General features: G+C 40.6%; 1 protein-coding gene across 3 annotated transcripts in view; it reads right to left on the reverse strand.

The window, feature by feature from the left end:
* The window catches only part of LOC100437009 (rhox homeobox family member 1), a 124,390-nt gene extending 112,922 nt beyond the window's left edge, over positions 1 to 11,468 (reverse strand). The window contains exons 1-3 of one of the 3 annotated variants that reach the window (XM_054545012.2): positions 10,961 to 11,468; positions 9,351 to 9,405; positions 6,575 to 7,203 (exon numbers count right to left, since the gene is read on the reverse strand). In XM_054545012.2, coding sequence (XP_054400987.1) covers positions 7,162 to 7,203; positions 9,351 to 9,405; positions 10,961 to 11,322 — 459 coding nt within the window. In that variant the 5' untranslated portion in view covers positions 11,323 to 11,468 and the 3' untranslated portion in view covers positions 6,575 to 7,161. The other 2 variants (XM_024241150.3, XM_063721190.1) reach the window with 2 other exon arrangements.

Below are 11,468 nucleotides of genomic sequence, written 5' to 3' on the forward strand. Positions count from 1 at the left end.
CTCTAAAATAATGTTTTCAAATTGTCCTTCTTTCTTTTCTCTTCTTCCCCATTTTTCCTCATTTAAAATCACTAAAAATTAAGCTGTGCTTTCTTCAAGCCCTGCAAACTGAAGCTAGACAACTTCAGAAGAAAATAACAGCAACCTATTTACATACATAAACCACTGTCATACCTGCCTACTGATGCATGGACTTCAGAGTAATATGGCCTATATAGATTTTCCAGGATTGTTCTTGTTTGTTTGTTGTTGCCTTTCTCCCTTCCTCCCCGTTTTCTCTTCATAGGACATGAAACTTCACAACCTGCTAAACATGAGCTTTCCTAATAACATGGGACCTACTCATGTAGGAATAAAGCATCCTAGCCATGAGAGATCAGACAAACCTAAGACCAAAGGACTCATTTTCTTCTAAAATGCTTTCTCTGAAGGATTTTTAAAAGGGGGGAAATGTAAAAAATAAAAAAAAATCTCAGGACCCCAAAATCACTAAGCCAAAGGGAAAAGTCAAGCTGGGAAAAGTCAAGCTGGGCAGGACAAACCTGCCTCCTGTTCTATTCCTAAATAAGATAACTACAAAGATTTTTTAAAAAGCTGTATACCTCCCTCACAATTTGCTCACAAGGAAATTCCTTGTGAACAGACAGAATTTAAAGTCATCCCTCTCCTCATGTGAGACAAATGCATATCTGATTGCTTTCTTTGCCCTATTGTTTGACTAAGCCAGACTAAGGGATAAGTGAATATTTCTGTAAATCGTGTATTCACTGAAAGACTAATCAGAAACTCAAAAGAATGCAACCATTTGTCTCTACCTATGACCTGGAAGCCCCCTCCCCACTTCGAGTTGTCCTGCCTTTTCGGACCAAACCAATGTGTATCTTACACATATCGATTGGTCTCATATCTCCCTAAAAGGTATAAAATCAAGCTGTGCCCCGACCACCTTGGGCACATGTCGTGAGGACCTCCTGAGGCTGTGTCACAGGTGCATACTTAACCTTGGCAAGATAAATTTTCTAAATTGATTGAGACCTGTCTCAGATACTTTTTGGTTTACAAAACAAAGCCAGAGGCCTAGTCCAGAGCTTGGCAAATAGTCCATGCTCACTAAGGGTGAGCTGAAGGGAAGGCTTGCAGTGTTAACTTTCCTAAGATATTTCAGTAATAACATAATAGTCTCTCCCACTGTGGTTTAAAATTTCAATAGCACATAGATTTGCATGTTATATTTTTCTATTAAGATATGAACTATTAAATATACTGAACCAATTCTCTTTCTCCCTCTGAAGGTTTGGTTTAAGATTAGGAAGATCAAGTAGAGAAGATATCAGAAGGCTTTAGATTTTAGATATATGTCACCCATTGCCATCGATCTCCCTGTCATCATAATCTTGGATGGGCCCTATAATGCCATCCTTGTTCTGGAGCCCAGTTGGAGTTGGGTTCTTGTAGTGCCACTGCAGTCTAGAATATCCAGGCTTCCCATGCTGTCCTTGCCTCCTCTGTCTATGCCTTGCTTTGCCCTGACTTTGTTTGGCCTGGTATAGGCCCCTGTCATCAGCATTCATTTGTAGTCTCCATTTTCTTAGGTCTTTTTTTTACAAATTTTTCCAACATGTTTTTCTGCCAGATTCAAATTCTGCATGGCACATCTTCAAGTGCAGTTCACCAAATGTCTGTTAAATGAACTGAATAAACAAAAAAGTCAGTGCACCATTTTTTATAAGGCACATTTTTTATTTTATAAAAGTTGTGAATTCCTTGTAAACATTGGTTCCCAGGACCCCTGCAGATACCAAAATCCATGCATACTCAAGCCCCACACTTGGCCCTGCAGAATCCAAGTATACAAAAAGTTGGCCTTACCTATCTGCAGGTTTTGCATCCCACGAATACTGTATTTTTGATCTGCATTTGGTTGCAGGTGTGAAACCTGTGGATATGTGAAGGGGGTGGGTCGCCCCTTCACAGCTGTGGGTGTTTCTCGTTGGGTGGAACGAGAGACTTGGAAAAGGAAAAGACACAAAGTGAAGAGAAAGAAATAAGGGGACCCAGGGGACCAGCGTTCAGCAGATGGAGGATCCCACTGGCTTCTGAGTTCCCTTAGTATTTATTGATTACTTATCGGTGTTTTTTAGAGAGGGGGATGTGTCATGGTCACAAGACAATAGTGGGGAGAGGGTCAGCAGACAAACACATGAACAAAGGCCTTTGCATCATAGACAAGGTAAAGAATCAAGTGCTGTGCTTTAGAAATGCATAGACATAAACATTTCAATGCTTTGTTAAGCAGTACTGCCGCCCACATGTCTCACCTCCAGCCCTAAGGCAGTTTTTCCTTATCTCAGTAGATGGAACGTACAATCGGGTTTTATACCGAGACATTCCATTGCCCAGGGACAGGCAGGAGACAGATGCCTTTGTCTTGTCTCAACTGCAAGAGGTATGCCTTCCTCTTATACTAATCCTCCTCAGCACAGACCCTTTACGGGTGTCGGGCTGGGGGACGGTCAGGTCTTTCCCTTCCCGCGAGGCCATATTTCAGACTATCACATGGGGAGAAACCTTGGACAATACCTGGCTTTCCTAGGCAGAGGTCCCTGCGGCCTTCCGCAGTTTTTGTGTCCCTGGGTACTTGAGATTAGGGAGTGGTGATGACTCTTAAGGAGCATGCTGCCTTCAAGCATTTGTTTAACAAAGCACATCTTGCACAACCCTTAATCCATTTAACCTTGAGTTTGACACAGCACATGTTTTAGAGAGCACGGGGTTGGGGGTAAGGTCACAGATTAACAGCATCTCAAGGCGGAAGAATTTTTCTTAATACAGAACAAAATGGAGTCTCTTATGTCTACTTCTTTCTATACAGACATATTAACAATCTGATCTCTCTTGCTTTTCCCCACAGATATGGGGGGCCAATTCTATTTATTGAAAAAAAAAATCCACATATAAGTGGACATATGCAGCTCCAACCTGTGTTGTTCAAGGGTCAACTGTATATCTGTTTTGTGTGCCAAATAAGGTATGGATAAGAATTTCAAAGGAAAAGTCATTTAAACAGAATTACAAGGAAGCCTCATTTTATGAGCTGACATTCCTCAATCACCAATAGGCCCTGTACATCTCACATACATACATATGCAAAATGGGGGTGGGGAAAGTCCCTAGTAAAAGAACAGTGTGTTTCAAGACAGGGCCCATCTGCATTGATGCTGAAGAGCTTAGACACAACCCTGTAGTCTAAAGGAATCTTCCGAAGAAGCTACTCATAGGGCTTTATGGGAAGGTGGCAGCCAAACATCTATCTAGTATATTCCAAATTCTGTTCACTGTCCTCCCTTTCTGTGGAGGACATAGGGAAATAGGAATCATTCTGGCCCAAAGGTCCTCTGCATCAAATGAAACACAAGAGGAGACTCTATCAAAGCCAGAATGAGGCCGTTCTCCCTTTGCTCTCCCATCCCCAGCCCAGAAGGCATATTGTTGCATATTCCCCAGCTCAGAAGCTGACAATCATGCATTCAAATATATTTTGTCTCATTCAACCCTGGTTCCTGATGATAAAAACACAAAAAGGGAACCTTTTGTTTAGTGCCGCTAGAAGCAAGAGGGAGGAGGTAGTTCCCTGATTAATATTCTAGATTAATTGATCATCAAAAAGAAGCAGTCAGACCTTGGCTTTCTTTAGCTGTCTTCCTCATGTGAGACTGCCAGGCTAGAAAACAACAAAAATTTAAAAATGGAGTGTGATGAGAGTTGAGGAGTTATTGTTAATATTTTTAGGCATGATAATGGTATGGTAGTTATGTTTTTAGAAAAAGAATGTGTATCTGATATGGTTTGGCTCTGTCCCCACCCAAATCTCATCTTGTATTATAATCCCCACATGCGGAGGGAGGGGTCTGGTGGGAGGTAATTGGATGGATGGGTTTCCCCCATGCTGTTGTCATGATACTGAGTGAGTTTTCATGAGAACTGGTTGTCTGTTAAGTGTCTGGTGCTTCCCCCTTCTCACTCTCTCTTCTGCTCCCATGTCAGATGTGCCTTGCTTCCCCTTTGGCTTCCGCCATGATTGTAAATTTCCTGAGGCCTCCCAAGCCATACAGAACTATGAATCAATTATACCTCTTTTCTTTATAAATTACTCAGTCTCAAGTATGTCTTTATGGCATGTGAAAACAGACTAATACACTGTCTTTTAGAGAAACATGCTGAATTGTTTATAAATGACATTATACCTGGGATTGGTTTCAAATTAATTAGGGGGCAGTGGCAATTTCCCACAAGTTGTTAATTGTTCAAGCTGGGTGCTATGTGCCTGGGGGATCATTATACCATTCTATGTATGTTTATACACATTTGACCTTTTCCATAATAAAAATTAAAGGAAAAAATCTGGCCATCTGTGTTTCTTTTCCTTTTTCTTAGCTGTCTTTGCTCTCATTTTTGTGTCTTCATCTGCAAATTAAAACAATTATAATTTTTAAAAAGTTACCTCTAAAACCTCAATACTTTTGAGTAAATAAATATGCTTTTGCTATTTCTCATTTGTTGTTACAGAGAAATTTATTCATTCAAACATTTATTACTATTTGTCAAGAACTGTGCTAGGCACTGGGGATATATATATTATTAAAGTCACATTAGGTATTATATAAGAAATTAATGTTAATTTTTTCATAAGTTAATGGTATTATGGTTAAGTAGGAAAACATCATTTTAAAGAGATGCACAGAAATATTTTGTATCGAAATGTGATGACATTTGTAATTTACTTTGAATACCTTAGTGAAAAATCCATATTTGAAGCAAACATGTCAAAATGCTAACAAATGTTAAAACTGAGTACTAAGGTTTATAGTATTAATTATACTATTCCCTTTACTTTTCTGAACATTTGAAGATTTTCATGATAAAAAGGGAAAGAAAATTATGTGTGTGTTGGAGTGGGGAAGGAGAATGCTTTTTAGGAGCTCAGTCTAATGGAGGAGACAAATAGGTAAAGAGATTGATACAATCCAGAGTGACAGAAGGAAGCTTGAGGTGCTCTGGACACACAGAGGAGTCTCAAAATCAGAACTGACTTGAGGAGGGGGGTTGAGGAATGGTTGACCAAGAAAGGTGGCTCTTAGAGTAGTTATTTGATTACAAAATCCATTGTTGCAATGAGTAAGCCAAGCTTGTTGGAAGAAGAGATTGGTATTGTAGGCAGAGGGCCTCTCTACCAAGCAATAGAGTCAAGAGAAAGAACATGGAATACTGAGGAGACAGAAAGCAGTTCTAGCCTGGGCAACACAGCATGACCTCATCTCTACAATTTTTTTTTTTTAAATAGCTGGGCATGGTTGCGCATGCCTGTGGTCACAGCTACTCGGAAGGCTGAGGCAGGAGAATCACTGGAACCCTGGAGGTGGAGGTTGCAGTGAGCAGAGATCGAGCCACTGCCCTTCAGCCTGGGTGACAGAGGGAGGCCCTGAAAAAAAAAAAGAGAAAAAAAAGAAAAAAGAAAGAAAGAAGGAAGGAAGGAAGGAAGGAAAGAACGAAAGAAAGAAAGAAAAGAAAGAAAGAAAGAAAAAAAAAAGTTTTCAGGCCACAGAGTATGGTGCAACAAAAAGTGACAGGGTATATGTGATTAGAGAAGGATCAGTCAGGGTCTGAACTTTACCCTGAGGGCTATGGAGAACTATTGAAGGATTTTGAGTATGGCACTGACATGCTTAGACGTGTGCTTTAAGAAAGTTTGGTTTTCCAGCGGCAAGGAAGTAAAGTGACATTGGGGACCAGGAAACTGGGGCAATATCAGAGGAAGCAGAGCCTTTGTGGAATATGCCAACCAAGAGGAAGCACCCTCTGGTCAATCATTAGCCAGGAGAGGGCACAAAAAAGGTGGCTTTTTGTGATGTACTACCCCAGATGGGGTGCCTTCCATAAATTGGCAGCCAGTCTAAAGGGAGTGCCTTTTTGAAAACTGTACAGCAGTGCCCCCTGGGCACGAGAATTACACAAACGAACCCTTCCACTGGGCTGATGCAGCCCTGTAAGGCTTACTTTGATACAGCCCAATCCCCTGACTTGGTCTGGTGCCATGTGCTTTGTACAACTATGCATAACCAATCCGGAGTCAGATTGCTTAGGTTTGAATCCCAACTGTGTGACCTTGGGGACAGTACTTATAACCTGCTCTGTCTCCATTTCCTCATCTATAAGATGTACCCAACAGTTATTTATGGATTAGATGGTAATAATGAATATAAAGCACTTATGGGGAATGCCTGGCATAAGGTTAGCAAGCGTTCAAAAACTCTTCAGTATATTAGTGTTTTCAAGAACCTTCTTCTAAAATAAGTTTTAAGAAATAAAACTAGTTTTGAAGCAAGGCTTGCAGAATGCTGTTGGCTTTCTTACCACTGGAGTCTGTTTCAGAATCAGAGTCACTGTCGCCGCTATCTTCAGAATACTTCTTGTGTTTTCTTTTCGGTAAATTTTTCTTTCTTCCTTTCTTGGACCTTTCACTTGAATAACTAGACTACTATTTTTCTATAAAAATAAAAAAGTAACTTCTAAAAAAGTATTTCTGACTATCAATTTTATTGCATTTGCAATACTGAAAAGGAAGAGATGATAGGCAATTTGAATAAAAGTAAAGTCTAATGTTCAACTATTTATAAACTTTTTTTAACTTCTCAAGAAAGGTCTGTATCTTAAAAATACTTTCTGATGTAGAAACTGAAGTAGTGCATTTCTTTGGCTCTTCATTCTTTACTTCAATATGTTCAGCAGAGCTGAATTTGAAGAAAATGGTTATAAGAATTAGAAAAGTGACGAAATATGGAGCATAGAGTATAAGAACATAGACTTAAAACTTTTCAGCAACAACGACAATTGTCCAAGAACCATTAAAAACAAGCATTGGACTGCTTTCGTAAGAATACAGTTCATGTCTGTAATCCTGGCACTTTGGGAAGCCAAGGTGGGAGGATCACTTGAGCCCCAGAATTCAAGACCAGCCTAGGCAAAATAGCAAGACCCCATCTATACAAAAAATTTAAAACATTAGCCAGGTATGGTGGTGCTTGCCTGTAGTCCCAGTTACTCAGGAGGCTGAGGTGGGAGGATCACTTGAGCCTGGGATGTCAAGGCTGCAGTGAGCCATGATCATGCCATTGCACTCCAGCCTGGGTGACAGAGCAAGACTGCCTAAAAAAAATAAAAAATGAAAAATAAATAAATACAGTTCAAGGGTCTGCCACCTTCATAATAATAAAATAACTTACATTTGCACAATGCTTTACAGATTACAAAGCACTATTCAAACTGAAAGCAACATGGAGGATTTATATTTTCAGAAGAAATCACAGGCTAAAAATAAAGAAAACAGAATCAGAAGGAAAGATGAAAGAAACTGTATATAAAAAGTCTGAAGAAGATATCATAATTTTATTCTAAGCATGTAAAAAACAAATGGTAGAGCAGCAACTGTTCTGTCTCCTCAGAGCAAGAAGACCCTAAGAAGCTACAATCTAAAGAGATGTGGTGGACACATGTTCTCAGGACCTGAGGCTATGTCACGGTAAAAAATTGTGTCTGTGTGTGTGTGTGTGTGTGTGTGTGTGTGTGTATACATACATATATATATATATATATATTTGTTTTGTTGCAGAGAATTCTTAAAATAAGTATTATTAAAGTTTTACAGTAGGCTTGGCGTGGTGGCTCATACTTATAATCTCAGCACTTTGGGAGGCCAAAGCACAAGAACAGCTTGAGCCCAGGAATTCAAGACCAGCCTGGGCAACATAGTGAGACCCTTCTGCACAAAAAATTTAAAAATTAGCTGGGTGTGGTAGTATGCACCTGTAGTCCCAGCTACTCGAGAGGCTGGGGCAGGAGGATCACTTGAGCTGGGAAGGTCAAGGCTGTAGTGAGCCATGATCGTGCCACTGCACTCTAGCCTGGGTGACAGAGTGAGACCCCGCATCAGAAAGAAAGAAAGAGAAAGAAAGCAAATAAATCAATAAATAAAGTTCTACAATACTTTAGAAAGGGACTTTCTATATTATATACTCTTTCCCTTTGAAGATCACATCTGCAATAATTTAGGTATTGCCTAGAAAATTATTTTTAGGGTTCCTTCTGACTCTAATTCTGAGTTCAGGTCCTTTAAGCATTTCCCAAGGGTATCTATAAGAATACACTTCAGATAATAATGCTTTATCACCTTGTCACAAATTACAGGTTTACCTGTGAAACACATTGCCTCAACTCAACCTAAACACAGAAATAGAGGAGAGGGAAGAAGAAACTTATGAGCAACACCAAAGAGAAAAGAAATAAGCAAAAAAAAAAAAAAAAAAGTACTAATATTTCACATAGTATTGGATACAGGAAAATTAACTAAACCAAACTACACTGGCATCTGCATTTTTAAAAAATCGCTGTGTAATACTATTATCTGGAATGCAATCTGCTCCTGGGTTGAAGAAAAAAATCAAAATATAAATGTATTATCTGTTTTAACACTGAACTCCTCTATTAATAGGAAATTAGTACCCCATGAATAAAATTTAAAGAAAACAATTAGCATGCTAAAATCCACTAGCAACATGTTTTAATTCTTAGGTATGTTAGACTCCCTTTAGTTCCTTTTAAAAAAAGAGTACCTTACCTATCTGTTCTTTGGAGGACACTAATTTTTTATTGTATTATGTTTGTCATTTATTGTTTTAATTTTTGCTGTTACTCATAAGCTGAAAAAAATAAACTAAGAGAGGTTCAATTTCCCCAAAGTTTAGCTGCTTACGTCTATAAAAATCCTTATAAAAGAAATATATTTGATTTCATTGTTTGAATAAATATTTTTTACGTCTTTATTCGGGAAAAGGTATTATAAGTATACAGAGTTAGTCTCAGAGGGTTTCCCATTTCAAGAGCAGGCAATCGAAAAGTAAACATCTAACAGTTCTTGGAATATGAGTATAGGGACCAAGGATGCCTGCCAGACTATAAAGACACACAGTCTTTGTGGTGTGAGGCACAAAATTAAGGCCCAATATTGTGTACTACCTTGACAACTGGGGAAACCAGGAGGGCTCCCAATGGCCTAACTGCGAATTCCTCTCTCCATTCTGCTCCTGCAAATAAGGTCCCCTAGCCAAATGACCCTCCTTCTCAAAGAGACCAGATGCAGTTCCAGCTTATCTCTGGGTAGCAGATTTTAGTACACTGTCAGCTTGTGGAATTATTCAAACAAGCCAATCATATCCTTCCAAGGGGAAGCAGGTATTACCTCAATTTCTTGATACCACAAAGTCTACCTCCCACAGCCCCTGATTATTCAGTCTTACCAACAGCAACCTCCGTGTGGCCCTTCGTGGCACGCTGTGTTCTCTCCCATTCCAGCTGTGAACATATGTGATTAATAAACCACTGTTGATCTCATCTGTCCTGTGTTCAGCTACTCCACAACACAAAGGGTGGGAATCCTTCCCTCATCAACATGGTGAATAGCAGATGATTATAACAGTCCCTGCTGCTACCTGGTTTTATCTGTGCCTTAAGATAAATTATTTATCTTCTATGTGCACAAATGCAAATTTTACCCAAGTTGTTCTTATATCTTTTGGTTAGGATTCTAAAATAAGAAGTTTTTTGATTGACACAAACTGGGAGGATCTTTCTATTCCAAAGGCAGGAGCGCTCCTCAGAGGACAGGTGCAATAGTTTCACTCACCTCTCCCACATGGGCAAAAAATGTGTATCTCTAACTTAACTCAGGACTGTTTTTACTTCCTCTGCTCCCAGGCATGAAACTCTAATAACCAACACCTGTGAAATGCTTATAACGTTCAAGGCACTACATCATTACAATAACCCTAAAAACGTCAGTACTATTTGTATCCCCCTTTTACAGGTGAAAAAAAAATGAAGCTTGGAGAGGTTACCAAGGTCACATAGGTATTAAGTAGCAAAGCAAGGCTTCAAACTCAGAAAGTCTCAATCCAGAGGCTGTCCTTCTCATCACTATGCTTTATTACATACCACTAGTGGAAGAAAAAGACTCATCAAGACATCTCCCACCTGTTGGAATTTCAACCTACCCCTCAATACCTGTAATGTTTTTAAATTTCTCATTTTTTAACCGTAGTGCATGTAAGGCACTCACTATAGTACCTGACACATTCAATAAACATTTGATATGAGTACTTACACAGCAATAATTATAACTATTTTCCTTCTCAAACCATCTACTTCCCACTCCAATATTCACTCTCATTAGAGGAAAACTCATCTCACTTTCCTCTCATTCTTCAAGGTCAAGATTGAGACCATTAAGACCTTCCTGAAGATAGCCACATCTGCAGTTTAGCACATCACTTTGCCTACATTCATCCAATTATCTTGTCTCAGAGGAAGGTATTTCTCCTTTCCAATTTAAACCCTTAATCTCAACCCTTTCCAACTCCCTACAAGGAATTTCCACTTAGCCTGTCAGGCTCTCAAACCGATCATTCACTCAACACACAACACTTTCAGTAGATTGAGCCCCTATTAAGTGCCAGGCACTGCAAATTCTGTAATAAAATAGGGGTCCTCCTTTCCACGAGCTCAGTCTAGTGGAGAATAAAAATATGTTCACGAACGATAACACAAAACAAATAAATGCTATACGTAGGTCTGTGACCCTTAGCCCTGTCTGGCCCGAGATCAGAGGCGAAAGAGGGTGGAGGGAGACCGAGGGACCCTACAAAGGGGTCCAAGGATGAGTGAGAATGTGAGAGAGGAGAAGTGCGAACAAGGAGCTGCCGTGGATAGATTGCAGAAAAGGATGAAAATGGGCGCAGTGAAGGTAGAAGGAGCGAAATGCAAATGGTCAGAAGCAGGCTGAAAGATGAAGCGGACTCGCTGAAGGCAAGCGGGCTCCTTAGAGCGAAGGTGCAGCCATGATCTCACTCACCTCTGCCACGGATTCACCTCCCTCTCCTCGTCCCGTAGGAGCGTGAGTAGTTGCCGCAATAGGCGCACGAGGAGGCAGAAGCGAAAGTGATGCCTCGCGGCGCAGACAGCCGCTCTTGAGAATGAGACCACAAGTGGGAGCGGCAGGGCTGGTTTCGGGAGCCTTGGCTGAGCCCATTCCATTCCCCAGTCAGAGAACAAGAGTTCCAGTGAGAGTTGCGCCCCAGCAGGGAACGGGCGGCTTTGCTGGGCCTGGGGCTCTTGGACGAACTGCAACACATTCCCCCGCCCGGAGCCCGAGGCCTCCCTCTCGGCACTACAGAACCGGACACTGGAGCTACTGCAGCCTCGAAAACGGGGCATTCTCAGGAGCCTCAGCAGTATCCGTTGCCTTTGCTCCAAAAACCCAGCCCGCGCAACCGCTGGGAGCAAAGGAAACCATGGGAACTATTGCGAGTACGTTGGCAAAACATTTCCCCAGGTCTGTGTGGCCTCCGGCCAAGGTGAAG

Source organism: Pongo abelii, chromosome X, assembly GCF_028885655.2.
Source record: "Pongo abelii isolate AG06213 chromosome X, NHGRI_mPonAbe1-v2.0_pri, whole genome shotgun sequence".
In the NCBI taxonomy this organism is placed as follows: domain Eukaryota; kingdom Metazoa; phylum Chordata; class Mammalia; order Primates; family Hominidae; genus Pongo; species Pongo abelii.